Consider the following 14,593-nt stretch of genomic DNA (forward strand, 5'->3'; position numbering starts at 1 on the left):
AGGCAGGAGCCCCTATCCCTGGGGTACCATTGGTCTGTGATCTGTTAGGAACTGGGCCACATGGCAGGAGGTGAGCAGCAGGCAAGCAAGTGAGCATTACTCCCTGGGCTCTGCCTCCTGTCAGATCATCAGTAGCGTTAGATTCTCATAGGAGCACGAACACTATTGTGAACTGCGCACATGAGGGATCTAGGCTGTGTGCTCCTTATGAGAATCTAATGCCTGATGATCTGTCACTGCCTCCCATTACCCTCAGATGGGACTTTATAGTTGAAGGAAGGAAGCCACCGATTCTGCATTATGAATTATGATGAGTATGTAATAATAATAGAAATAAAGTACACAATAAATGTAATGCACCTGAATCATCCCGAAGCCATCCATCTGGCGCCCCCTATCTGTGGAAAATTTGTCTTCCACAAAATCGGTCCCCGATGCCAAAAAGAGGGGGACTGGGGATCAGTTTCTTCTGTAGATGTTAAATTTAGCAACACTGACCCTTTACAAAGGAAGCTGATAAAATGTGTAAATAGGAGAAAGCAGCTTGCCCAGTATTGTCTGATGGAAGCAGCAACAATTGCCTCCTGAAGTCCTTGAATTACAGGATGCCGTTCTCTCACCCCCAACCCACATCCTCTGGCAGGTACGTGGAGCAATAAAAGATGTTGTTCTTATCAGGAGCCCAGGCTTGGTCCTTCGCATTCTTCAGATGAAGAGTTGGAGGCAAAAGAAGTCTGTCTGGCTGCATTTTCCAAGCTGAGGAGGCTGAAATAACATCTAGATTAGAACTGAGTATATGGTTTTTATTCTGCAAAGCTGTTGCCGTCTGCAAAATCGCTGGCTTGTCCTTATTTTTTGGCAGTGGTGATGCAGCTGAGGAACCTCTGAAGTGATGCTCTGCTTAATACCAAGTCAGTGTTGTGGTTCTCCATGGATCACAGCGAACACGCAGGGTTACTGGGTGCCTACACTGAACTGGAGGTGCTGGGGAATAGTTGAGTTTTTCTGTCCTTCTGCCACGTTTTGAGACATGCAGGTTCAGAGCAGATGCCATTCCCAGTTAACAATGAATGTAATGGGGAGTTAATGGGACTCAGAGAAAAAGACAGTGGCATGCTGTGTGAACAGACTCACCCTACCTTGGGGAGTTTGGGTATGAACTGCGAGTCCCCTGCAGCTGAAGAGACCCTTAGGGACCCTCTATGTGGACAGCCATCTGAATGCAGTGATGTCCCCCGCCCCCACTCAGAGTCATTCTGCACCTGGTTGGGAGGATGGCAGATTCTGCCAACTCAAAGATAAGCCCCTCTGTGTTTCTCCGCTTATATGTAATTTGTAGGCTTGGAACTCATTAATCAGTACCGACTGTCCTTGCCCCTGAAGAGGACCTTGAATGAAACTATATCTGCTCACTTTTAGATTCTATCTCCAGAGAATTCTTCATTATTTTTACAGAAATGGCCTTCAGAGTGGGACACACTGCAAAACAGGAGCTAATAAAAAAAAAAAATTAGAACCAAACATCTAGGATTCAAAGCATTACACACACAGAAAAAGAAGACCTTGTAGCTGGCAGATTAAAGAGCCTCGAGCAAAAGTCTTCCTTGTGATATATTCTTTAACCAAGTGGAGTTACAGATGAGGCCTCTTACTCTCCACCTCCACCACACAGGCACACACATGCATGCGCACACAACACACATATGCATGCTTTCCACACTGCCCCAAGGCTCTGATACCTGCTTTTAAGTCTGTCATTTTTCTATAACAACTAATGATCACAAAAACAAGCCACTAAAACGTCCATTTTAGTTGTAAACTTGACACTAAAACTATGGTGGTTTTTAGTTGTTTGTGTGTGTGTTTTTTTAGAAACAGGATCTTGCTGTGTCACCCAGGCTCGAGTACAGTGGTGCAATAATGACTCACTACAGCCTCAAACTCCTGGGCTCAGGTGATCCTCCTGCCTCAGCCTCCCAAGAAGCTGGGACTACAGATGCATGCTCCCAAGCCCAGCTAATTTTTTTATTTGTTGTAGAGACAGTAGTCTCACCATGTTGCACACGCTGGTCTTGAACTTCTGGCCTCAAGTGATCCTCTTGCCCCTGCCTCCCAAACTGCTGAGATTACAGTTCACTTCTATTTTTAAGTGTTATTGTAACTCATAGTGTTATGTTTCCATGAGTAGAGAGCAGTTAAGTAGCTACCTGTAAAATGATTTTAAGATATTATATGAAGCTTCCACTTAGATTTTCCTTCTTCTATACCTTTCTTTCAAACTAAAATTAAGGGTGCTGTCCACTCTGAAATGATCAGTTCTCTAAAACTGGACTTCAGTGGTTTGCCTTGATAAAGGAGAGATTCGGAAGAGAGTTACTGAGATCCAAACAAGTCTTTGAAAGAATAGAAAAGAATATGCTGAATTATTTCTGGGATTCTCATTCATCTCAAAGTGCTATTGCATAGCAACAAAAGTTCTGGGTTTTCTGTCACTTGTGCCTCAGGTTAAGGGGGAAAAGCAGTATTAGCAGGATAATGCTTTCGTGTGATGTAAGCAGAGGTGAGTACTGAGCTTGGCGAGTAGGCTGGGTGGCGAAGCATGCACCCCACCCCAGAGTAGATACCTCGTGCCTGGGGTTAGTGGAACCAGCGTGGCATAGCCTGGTTCCTGGCTGCAGACAGCCATATCACCAGTCTCTGGGAGGCAAGGGGGTTTACACCTTAGAACAAGGACCACCATGGTAAGTAGAGAACATGTGCTTCTGAAACACAAGCTAGAATTTTGAGGCTTAAATTGGATATAGAGACAAAAGAGGAATAATCCTATTCCAAGCTAGGAGTCATCTGCCTTGACGTATATTCCATTCTAGTACACATAAAGGAAGCATTTCAATGTAATTTTTATGAGAGATAAAGCATTGGACATGCCAGGTAAAAACAGATAATGAATTAATTGTGCATATCTTATTAATTCAAGAGTGGAGCCCTAATCAGAGGGCTACGCAATCCCCCAAGTAGTTTCTGCATAACTGTAATAGAATTTCATGGTAGGTAATTTGTAGAATAAAATCTTATATAAGATAGAATCACAAAATACTAGCACCTTAAAATTCACTTAAGCTGTTGTGCTTCTTAAAAGCAAACAGATAATCAAAATTTCTAAAATAAAAAGCTTAATATAAATTAGAAAAGAGAAAAACAGATTTCTAGTCTTAAGAGTTTATTCAACTTAATTTTGTTACCAACTTCATAGTGTATAACTTCATTGCAGGACATATTTGCATTGATTCACTTATTGAACTCATTAAAAGTAGTATGCTAGAATCCTGAGTCAGGAGACGTGTTGACCACTTCAAGGTCAGTCGTTCAACTTCTCTAAGGCTAAGTTTCCCAATCTATAAAACAGACGTTAAAGTAGCTACATGTCATTGGGTTAATGTGAGAATCAAATGAAATAATACACATAAAAGTGTTTTGTAAAAGATGCATGATATGAATATTATTTTCTATTATTGTTATTATTATTTATTGAGACAGAGTCTCACTCTCTACCTGCAACATTCAAGTGATTCTCCTGCCTCAGACTCCTGAGTAGTTGGGATTACAGGTGCCTATCACCATGCCCGGCTAACTTTTGTATTTTTAGTAGAGACGGGGCTTCACCATGTTGGCCAGGCTGGTCTCGAACTCATGACCCCAAGTGATATGCCCACCTTGGCCTCCCAAAGTGTTGGGATTACAGGCGTGAGACACTGCCCCCTGCCTATTATTTTTCTATTATTATTTGTAGTTAAGTTCTGTGTTCCATTTCGTCAGGACTTCCTGTATCAATCATTTTTTTAATCATGTTTTTAAGACTCTTTGAATATTTTCTAAACAATCCTTTATTATTTTATGCTTACACTTTATATTTCACAATTCCTTTATTTCGCTTTCTTGTCTTTTACTTCTTCATGGATCCTATTTCAGTCGTCTCCCTGGGTGAGAATGTAAGAGTGGCCTTTGAAACTCTCTCACATGTGAATGCTTTGCGCTAGCAACCTACACCAGCTCTGCATCACTGCATTTTCCAAAGATGTTAATGCCCAGTTCTGTTGTTTGTGCGTTGCTTAATGGTGTTTTAGGGGATGGTGCAATAAGAGTGAGCATGTTGTTCATCTAATATGACTGACGTTCTGTGTTCTAACATGCTCAAAATAAACTCGGACACCAAAGACAGTGTTTTTAGTTTTTGTTGTTCTTTATTGTTTCATTTTGTTTTTGAGATAGAGTCTTACTCTGTCCCCCAGGCTGGATTGCAGTGGCGAGATAATGGCTCACTGCAGTCCTGACCTCCCCAGGCTCGGGTGATTCTCCCACCTTAGCCTCCCGAGTAGCTGGAACTACAGGCACACACCACCACGTCCAGGTAACTTTTGTATTTTCTGTAAAGACAGGGTTTCACCGTGTTGCCCAGGCTGGTCTCAAACTCCTGGGTGCAAACGATCTTCCTGACTTGGCCTCCCCAAGTGCTGGGATTACAGGTCTGAGCCACCGCAGCAGCTGACAATGTTTAGTGAAAGATGTGCCGTAAAATCTCACATCGTATTAGAGTCTGCTGTACTTTCAAGTCGGGGCATTCAGTAGTCTCTGCATGGATTTTGCTTGGAACAATATTAGAAAAATAAGGAAAAGATTTGCTCGGGTCTCCATTGTCCTTATTCATGTGTCAGTAAAATCACTCTACAAGGAGTTTGTACCATATTTTTAGCAATAAAATTTATTGTCCCGCTTTTCATCTTGTTAGTCTACTTGGCCTTAGGAAAATCTCTCCTCTCTCTATTATTATTCTTTTTAACTTTATTGAAGCAGAGTTCCATTATTTTGCCTCTCCCGTTATTTTAGAAACAAAAAGCTAAATCCCTGTATGCTCGGAAACTTAATGTTATAGTCATCATTGGGAAATTGCCGTTTTGTTTAAAATGGCTGAAAAGAGGATGATCTGATTATTTCAATGACCTGGTTGGCAAAATGGGTGAGTTATAGACCATTGATTCTCAGAGTATTTGAATTCAGTCTCTCTTGATTAATAATGAAACTAGATCTCGACTGGGCGCAGTGGCTCACGCCTGTAATCCCAGCAGTTTGGGAGGCCGAGGCGGGCAGATCACAAGGTCAGGAGATTGTGACCATCCTGGCTGACATAGTGAAACCCCATCTCTGCTAAAAATACAAAAAATTAGCCAGGCGTGGTGGCGGGTACCTGTAGTCCCAGCTACTCAGGAAGCTGAGGCAAGAGAAGGCCGTGAACCCAGGAGGCAGAGCTTGCAGTGAGCCAAGACAGCAGCACTGCACTCCAGGCTGGGTGACAGAGCAAGACTCTGTCTCAAAAAAAAAAAAAAAAAAATAGTGAAACTAGATTGAGTATCTTTTAATGATTTAGAATGTATTTCATGAATTTGTTGTGTGTTCATTCATTCACCAAATAAGTGTGAAGCCTACTGGCTGGGTGCAGTGGCTCATACCTGTAATCCTAGCACTCTAGGAGGCCAAGGTGGGTGGCTCACTTGAGGCCAGGAGTTTGAAACCAGCCTTGACAACATGGTGAAATACCATGTCTACCCAAAATACAAAAATTAGCTGGGTGTGGTGGCAGGTGCCTATAATCCCAGCTACTCGGGAGACTGAGGCAGGAGAAATCGCTTGAACCCGGGAGGCAGAGATTGCAGTGAGCAGAGATCACGCCACTGCACTCCAGCCTGGGCGGCAGAGCGAGACTCTGTCTGAAAAACAAAAGCAAATATTTAGGAAGCCTATTAAGTGCCAGTGACTGTTTTGTTTGCTGCAGATGGTGGTGAATTTGCTGGCATGGTCTTTGCCCTCATTGAGGTTATTATTCTGTCATTTTATTCAGGAATACCATGGGTTTAAGAGGTATAAGATAACAGGATGAGTCAATACTTAGTAGTTTCTTTTAAAAAATAAACTCTTGGCTGGGCATGGTGGCTGACGTCTGTAATCCCAGCACTTTGGGAGGCCGAGGCAGGCGGATCACAAGATCAGGAGATCGGGACCATCCTGGCTAACATGGTGAAATCCTGTCTCTACTAAAAATACAAAAAAAATTAGCCAGGCATGGTGGCAGGCACCTGTAGTCCCAGCTACTCGGGAGGCTGAGGCAGGAGAATGGTGTGAACCCGGGAGGTGGAGCTTGCACTGAGCTCATATCATGCCACTGTACTCCAGTCTGGGCGACAGAGCAAGCTCTGTCAAAAAAACCCAAAAACCAAAAACCAAAAAACAAACAAACAAAAAACAACTCTTGATTTTATGCTGTTAATTCTTCATTTTCATCTTTACCATAAAAATTGAGTCCTGACAATGTTCTGTTTGTTGGAGCTTTCTGGTTCATTGGGAATGAAAGACACTTGGCATTTGTTTGACTGTACAAACCTACTTTTATTATTATTATTATCATTATTATTATTTTGAGATGGAGTCTTGCTCTGTCAACCAGGCTGGAGTACAGTGGTGAGATCTTGGCTCACTGCAACCTCTGCCTTCCGGGTTTGAGCGATTCGTCTGCCTCAGCCTCCTGTGTAGCTGGGATTACAGGCACTCACCATCATGCCTGGCTAATTTTTGTATTTTTGTAAAGTCGGGGTTTCACCATGTTGGCCAGGCTGGTCTTGAACTCCTGACCTCAGGTGATCTGCCCACCTCAGCTTTCCACAGTGCTGGGATTACAGGCCTGAGCCACCGCGTTTGGCCTATAACCCTACTTATAAACAAAGGGAATATTAAGTTAGAAGCTAGAATCAACTGTTTCTCAAACCAGTTTAAAAAGTGAACATAATTAGAATAATTTTTCTCGTATGACAGATAGACTTTGGAGGAAGCATATTTTGCAACCATGTAATTAATACTGATGTTATCAGCAGCATCTTTTCATAACCCAGTTGCTTATGTAGATTTGAACTGCCATACTTCTACGTTTAACTGTAGCTATTATTTTTCATACTGTCCTTTGGCCAATCAGATATGCTACACCCCCAGATGTATTTGGGATCTTCACTGATTAGAGAGGGTTATTCTGACTCGATGTCTGTAGGAAGTCCACTAGCTTCTGATGTTATTAGCATTCAGTTTTTCTTTTTTGGAAACTTTTGCATAAATATTCATGGCAGTTTTTATGTTTAAATAGAGCAGATATGAGGCAGATAAGATTGCTTTAACTCTGCTCATAGAGCTCCAGCAGCTGCAAGAATTTCTGTAATGTGGCAGATGGATGATGACCGCAGTGGCTGTTACACGTAAGAGCATACATATATATGTTCTCTCAGGCAGACCCTGAGGAAGGAGCAAGCTTCAGACATGCAAATGACATGCGTTTGAGTCCCTGTCCTCCTACCTATTAACAGGTCGACTTAGGCCGGTTGTGGCGGCTCACACCTATAATCTCAGCACTTTGGAAGGCTGAGGTAGGGGCATCGCTTGAACTCAGGAGTTTGAAATGAGCCTGGGCAACATAGTGAGACCTCGTCTCTACTAAAATTAAAAAAAAATTTAGCCAGGTGTGGTAGTGCACACTTGTTGTCCCAGCTACTTTGAGGGGACTGAGGCGGGAGGATCACTTGAGCCCAGGAAGTTGAGGCTGCAGTGAGCCCTGTTCATGCCACCACACTCCAGCCTGGGCAACAGAGCGAGACTCTGTCTCAAGAACAAAAACACAATGACCAGTAAAACAGGTCAAGTTATCTCTTTGGTAAAGGGATAAGACCTATTTTGACACCTGATATGAAGGTCAAATGATGTATTAGACTTCAAAGTGCTTTATAAGCAAAAATTATACAGGTAGGAGGGTCATTTTTTCCCTTTTTTGGTATAGAGATAACTAAAGAGTGTATTTCCTGGGTCCTAGCAACATATGGAAGCTTCAGAGAGGGCGTGGTACCCTCTTTGAAAAGCCTCTTCATCCTTCCTCTAGGAGTGCTTCAAAGAGGCAGTGGTGTTGCTGAGGTATTCCCCTCTGATACTGCCATCATAAATCATCACTTTTGAGCCCATTCATCATCTAGCTTTTCTTTTTTTTTTTTTTTTTGAGACAGAGTCTCACTCTGTCACCTAGGCTGGAGTACAGTGGCGCCATCTTGGCTCACTACATCCTCTGCCTCCTGGGTTCAAGCAATTTTCTTGCCTCAGCCTCCCAAGTAGCTGGGACTACAGGTGCATATCAGCACGCCCGGCCAATTTTTGTATTTTTAGTAGAGATGGGGTTTCACCATGTTGGCCAGGATAGTCTGGATCTCATAACCTTGTGATTTGCCTGCCTCAGCATCCCAGAGTGCTGGGATTACAGGTATGAGCCACCACGCCTGGCCTCTAGCTGTTTTTTGTTTTGTTTTGTTTAAATAAGGAAAATACCTTTTGGATCCCACTGTTTTCAGTCTATTACTTTCTACTTGTCGTGCATTTCATGGTTTGTAGAACGTGTAAATGTATCTAAATGAGCCTGCTTTCTGCAAGTTTTAAGTTTTTCATATTATTTTAACATGTTAGAATAATGGCAAGATCTTGGTTCACCATGAAAAGTAGAATTTTTATAAATGTGGTTCTTAGTGTGTGTGAATAGCTTTAGAGTGTACAGTATGTTTTAGACACGTTGACTAGAAATGTTTAAATAGAAGGATTCATCTCTGGAGTGGTTGTTCAGCTAAATTTTTTTTTTTTTTTTGACATGGAGTTTCACAGTCACCCAGGCTGGAGTGCAGTGGCACAGTTTCGGATCACTATAACCTCTGCCTCCCAGGTCCAAGCAATTCTCCTGTCTCAGCCTCCTGAGTAAATGGGATTATAGGCATGCGCCACCACGCACCACCATGCCAGCTAATTTTTGTAGTTTCAGCAGAGATGGGGTTTCACCACGTTGGCCAGGCTGGTCTCGAACTCCTGACCTCAGGTGATCCGCCTGACTTGGCCTCTCAAAGTGCTGGGATTACAGGCATGAGCCATCACGTGTGGCCCTAATGAGTTTTTATGCTAAAATTCTACTCCAGAACAAGCTTGTGAGTTTTGGTATACTAAAGACAAAACCTAGAATTTCAAAGAAAAGAAAGATCATCAACTCCAACTACCATGAGTGGATGGTGCTGGCAGCCACCACAGTCACTTTAGTACCCAGTGGCATCGCTTCCATGCGCACTGTCTGAAGCACGTGTCTGTGCGTCTTATTATTTTAACATAATTCATAACCACGTCAGATGCGACAAATGCAAAAGCAGTGAGCATGATGAGAGTACTAGTAAGAAAAGGCATACAATGATGATAGGAAAAAATATAAGATCGTTTAAAGAAAGCAAGTAGTAAAAAAAATTGTTCATGTGTACATGAGATGAACTGTTCGGTGGAAGGAATAACTGACAGATGGAGGGTAACTCACGCATTATGTTCAAAGCACTGTACCCATGTAGATGATAGTAACTGGGGGGAGATTGAGGGGAAACTGACAAAATAGACAACACTTTTGAATACATGGATTAGAGGATAACCATCAGATGCCTATTAGCCTAATGCTAATTCAGGAAACAAGTAAGAGTGTGTTTAAAAGCTCAAAGTCTAAGAACAGCAAATGTGCTGCCGACAAGACCTTGGTCCAGAACTCTAGTTTCAGATCTGTCTGACAGGTCCAGATCTGTCTGATTCTGGAACAGCTGCTCTGCGTCTGTTCTGTTTTAGATGCAGAGCAGCAAAGTGTCCTTTTATAATATTGAAATGAGAAAACAATGAAAGTATGATAAGTAGCAGTTGTGAAACCTACAGGATTCATTAGTTTGCCCAGTAATAAACATAGCATATTTGAAACATTCTCCACAATACTTGAGGAAGTATTAAGAAAGAAGGGCTACCTGCCTCCTAATTTTCAAATATAAGAAACTGATCCTTTTTGGAAAATGGTGCCCCAAAGATCTTATATCATCAAAGAAAGGGAGAGTGGGCCTGTTTTTAAAGCTCTCATTCCTGGTAGTGGAAATGCACTCAGGGACTTTCAAAGTCATCTTGGACTTTTGAGCAGACACGCTTACATGAAACCTGGGGGAACAGTTCACCCTGTTCCCAAATAGAGGAACTGGTTCCTGTTCTAAGTTTACATGCAGAGCGGCAAAGTATACTTTTATAATATTAAAATGAGAAAAAAAATGAGAATATGGTCAGTAGCAATTGTGAAACCTACAGGATTCATTAGTTTGCCAAGTAATAACTATTAGGTATCTGTTGACCCGCATCTCGTTTTCTTATCACTACAATGTCGACATAGTGGAAAAAGCAGAAACTCTGGCACAAACCAGCTGGCTGGTCGTGAGCAAGCTCCACAACTCATCTGAGACTTGGTTTCTTCATCTGAAAATTGCCCATTATGTTTCCCATCCATCACAGGTGTTGTGTGGAGTAAAAATAATACTGAGACACTAACATAGTGCCGGGTCGTAATATGTCTTCGGTATTCAGGAGTGCTCATCAGTGGAATTAGCATTAATCTCACCACCTGTGATTCATTACAAACCCTCAGCAGAGAGCTTGAAACATGCCACCAGCAACCGTTGTGCCCAGTTTTATCAGCTGATAGGCTAAGCTTTTGAAACAAAGAGACCCCAAATGCCATGGCCAAAACTACAACAAAAGTTAATGTATGTGTCTTCTGACAGCCCCTGTGCTCCTTCTGAATGGTGGCACCAACCTTTTGCTGAAATTCTGCTGACAATTTCTGATCTATGCCAAAATTAAGAACTCAGACACGAGGCATACACTTTGTGGGAATATGGGTGGTAGGTGGGTATATCCTGCTACTCAGGGCATGTGGCTACCCATGTTGGCACTTAGCTTAGGCTCTGCACTCCAGCCGGGGACTGATGGGGCATATGTCTTAAGAAGCACCCATTGTGATTTGCTGCCGTACTTGCAATGCCAGAGGGTTGGCCTGTGGCAGGCAGGAATGACACCAGGGAATCTAGGCAACAAATCTGGGAACCCCACTGAGGAAGCTGTCTCGTGGGAAATCCATCTAGAGCAGCAGAAACATAGATACCGGGTGACAAGGGTGGGAAGAGAGGAGAAGTGTAGCCCAGGCAGGGAAACTGAGCGGGGCTCCCAGGCACCAAACTGGTGCTCCAGGTATGTCTGCAAGACATCATTTAGTTAAATCTGGAGACTAAGGCATTTCTTTGGCCTGCACTAAAACAGGGTATACAGAGATTAAGCAAGAAGAGAATTTAAATAGGGGGTAATGTTGATGTCTAGAAGTGATCCCAGGGCTCTCCAGGGCCAACCAGATGGGAGCAAAATACACCAAACCACCAGCTCCTGGCTCTTGGGCAACAATTCCTTTTTAAACCCTACTGAGTGGGAATACTGAGGATTCACATGCCTGTTGCTGTAGTCAGGATCAGCCCAGGAACTCAGGTGCCAGTGGGAGCCTTGGGTGGATCCAGCTGTGGGGGTGGGAGCAGCATTAGGGAACGTTGAAACCAGGGAAACATTGACAGATTATCTTATGAAACTGCACTGTAGGTCCAAATGCCATAAATGTGTTTCGTTTAATTTTTAGTCACCCTCCAGTTCTTCAAGAAATATTCAACAAATGTTGGCAGATTCAATCAATCGTATGAAGGCATATGGATTTCACCAGGTAAAAGACTTCCCTTCTGTCCTCCAGGGGCTGCATACCTAGGCATTTCCATTAACGTTTCACAGATTAGTTAATTAATCTCATGCAGAAATGAAATTAAGCAGCAGAATGGGAAATCTGTCCTAAAAGCTGCAAACACAGTTCTTCATCTTTACCCATTTATCTGGAGTTCGGGAAGTGTTGAATGTCATGGAAAGAACAGATGCCAACATGTATCAGCTAAACTCCTCCCAGAAGATCTAACATAGAGGCAGCACCCCAGGCTGCTGCAGACATGGAGGGAAGACTGATTCAGACAGCGATAAATGGAGCATTAAACTTGGCAGAAAGAGTGAACTCAGATCGAGTTACTTCTGTGCTCATTGTTTCTGAACCTGTCCCTTGAGGGTGAGCAGCTGCTGTGTCCTCCACATCCACCACTCCTGGAACCCCTTCTGGCACTCAGCCCTCTCTTACGTCCATCCAGATATGACATTGTCCCTCCAGGCCAAGCCCTGCTTCCTCCATCATGTGAGCTTGCTATCATGTCATAAATTGCTCAAAATAAATGAGGCATAGACTGGTACTTGGAAGCTGTAGTAGGATTTGACCTACAGAGAGTCTGAAACAGCATTGTAAGATGTGAGCCTGTGAAGAGAAGGTTCCTGAGATTGGGCTACAGCGGAGGTCAGCCCAGGGACCTGTTTACCTGTGGACCATGTCATGAATTCCGTGATTCCTCTGCAGGGACATGCATGAACTTGCTTTTTTGAGACTTCAAGAAATCAGGATGAAGTTGTGGAACTGTAGTCCTGTATGCATACTGCTGATATAATATGTACTTCTTTCTCAAACAGCAGCAATAGGCGATCTAAAGGACATTTTCATTAATTCTGCTTAGATCTCACTATGTCATTTTACATGGGAACAGCTGAGGAAGACAAAGGATCGTATATTGATCCAAGCAACATTTATGGAGGATCTACTACACACTAAGCACTGTTATGGGAGTTGGAGACACATTTTATGAAAAAATTAGATAAAATTCCTGCCCTCAGGGAGCTTATATTCTTCATGGGAGAGAGAGAGAGATGATAAACATATCTGTGAGGTCAGGTGATCATGAGCGCTGCAGAGGAAAATAAAGCAGTAGGAATCCCTGGAGGATGGAATTGGGATGGGACAGGTAGTCAGAGAAGGCCACTCTGGGAAGGCAGTATTGGAGCAGAGACCTGAAGGAAAGAGGGAAGGAGCAATGTGGATGTCTAAGCCATGTGGACGTCTCTTCCAGGCAGAGGGAACAGCAAGTCGAAGACACAGAGGCAGGAACTCACTTGGCATGGTCAGGAAAGGGCTGATCATTTGAGAGAATGAATGAGCCACCTTGCTTCTCTGTAGAACAAAGGTGATAAAACAGAGCCATCCTGCTTTGGGGTCAGTTGTGAGGCTCTGATGAAGGAATTGGTAGGGAGTCACTCTAAGTGCTTCCATCAACAGGCTGGACAAGAGGCTTTGTGTATGGGCCCCGTGGCTTTCTGTATGGGCCCGGCATGGCCTCATTTTCTGGTCCTGTTAGCTGAGCACATTTTCATAGCTCACACCACACAGCTGGGTCTCCACACCTTCCACCCTGGGTATCTGGATTAGCATCCAGCCTTGGCCCCTCTACCCCTCCACTCCAAGCCATCACCTGGATTTCCCCATGCCTGGCTCAGAGTCCCGAGTCCTGGACCAGCATGCTTCCAGCAAAACACTGCTGAAAAGGAAATGATGGTCTTCTGAATAGAGAAAGTAAAGCATTACAGATTTTGCTAAAAGTCAAATTATTTGAGGGACTCAGGACAAGTTCCTTACCTTTTCTGGCTTTCTTGAATAAATACGGTGGTCAGGGCCGTATGTAGATGAGGAATAGCAGATCTCATCTGTTATTACTCTGAAACTCGTGAATTTTTCTTCTTTTCCACTGTGCCTGTACATAATTACATGCAGATTAAAGGAGTAGATTTATTAAATATAGCACTGTTATATATTTGAGTAACATCAACCAAGTACTACATCTGTTATTAATATTTTTTCTTAGTAGAATCATGTTCCAAACTTCTTGCTGATCCTCAGCAACAATATCTATGATGATCATAGCTTGATGTTTTCACTATATGTTTCCTAATCATTTAAAAATAAACACGTACGCATGTGGAAGGATGAACAAAGCTCCACTTTTAAGCTTCTTCTGTTTAAGCTTAGAAATTGCTAGCAGCACATTTATGTATCTTGGGCTTGCAAACAGCTTCAATCAAAGGATGACAAATCTTAACAGTCCTTTCAAACATCAAAGCTGTTCTTTGGATTTTAAAATGTTGGCAAACGAAAGGAGCTAGCTCCAGGCAGGAAAACAACGTAAGGAAAAATATAAAAACAGTAAATGCACAGAGGTTTAGTTACATCTGCAGTGAAGCACAATTTACGAATGATGATTACTTAAACTGTGGTTTATGACTGCTCACAGCGATCAGAAACAAGTTTCACAACATTAACGTTTATATTTTACGTTGTGGTGACATTATAGCAAGGAAGTCTTTATATTTCTATGGGAAAGCACAAAAGAAAAAAACCTGTCATTCGTGATAGAGAGGTGGGCACAGGCAGCAGTTCCTGGCCGTTTCAGTTTGTTTTATTACTTAGCTAACCAAGCTTTTATTAGTTCTCCAAGTTGTAAATCCAGTCTTCTTGTGAGCACTCAGAAAGTTGCGTCCAAATAAACAGAGTACTTTTCAGGTCTAAGTGATTTGGTTTGTTCATTTCTCTTTCGTTTAAAATGATTTCCCTTGAATGCTCTTAATGCCAGAAAACAGTACACTTAAAAATGGTTAAGGTGGTATAATTTTGTTATGTGGAATTTTACTGCAATTCTGCAATTTTTTTAAAAAACCTAATTCTCCTTTTAAAGGAATA

At 42.6% G+C, this 14,593-nt stretch overlaps 1 protein-coding gene across 4 annotated transcripts in view; it reads left to right on the top strand.

Moving 5' to 3' along the window:
- SH2D4A (SH2 domain containing 4A) overlaps window positions 1–14,593 on the top strand; it is an 89,426-nt gene that overhangs the window by 33,614 nt on the left and 41,219 nt on the right. For 2 of the 4 annotated variants that reach the window (XM_033226974.1, XM_033226983.1), the window contains exon 5: window positions 11,582–11,662. The exons of the other annotated variants lie outside the window; for them this stretch is intronic. In XM_033226974.1, coding sequence (XP_033082865.1) covers window positions 11,582–11,662 — 81 coding nt within the window. The remainder of the gene's footprint in view (window positions 1–11,581; window positions 11,663–14,593) is intronic. 4 annotated transcript variants of the gene reach the window in all.

The sequence above is a fragment of the Trachypithecus francoisi genome, unplaced genomic scaffold, assembly GCF_009764315.1.
Source record: "Trachypithecus francoisi isolate TF-2019V2 unplaced genomic scaffold, Tfra_2.0 Contig01440, whole genome shotgun sequence".
Taxonomy (NCBI): Eukaryota; Metazoa; Chordata; class Mammalia; order Primates; family Cercopithecidae; genus Trachypithecus; species Trachypithecus francoisi.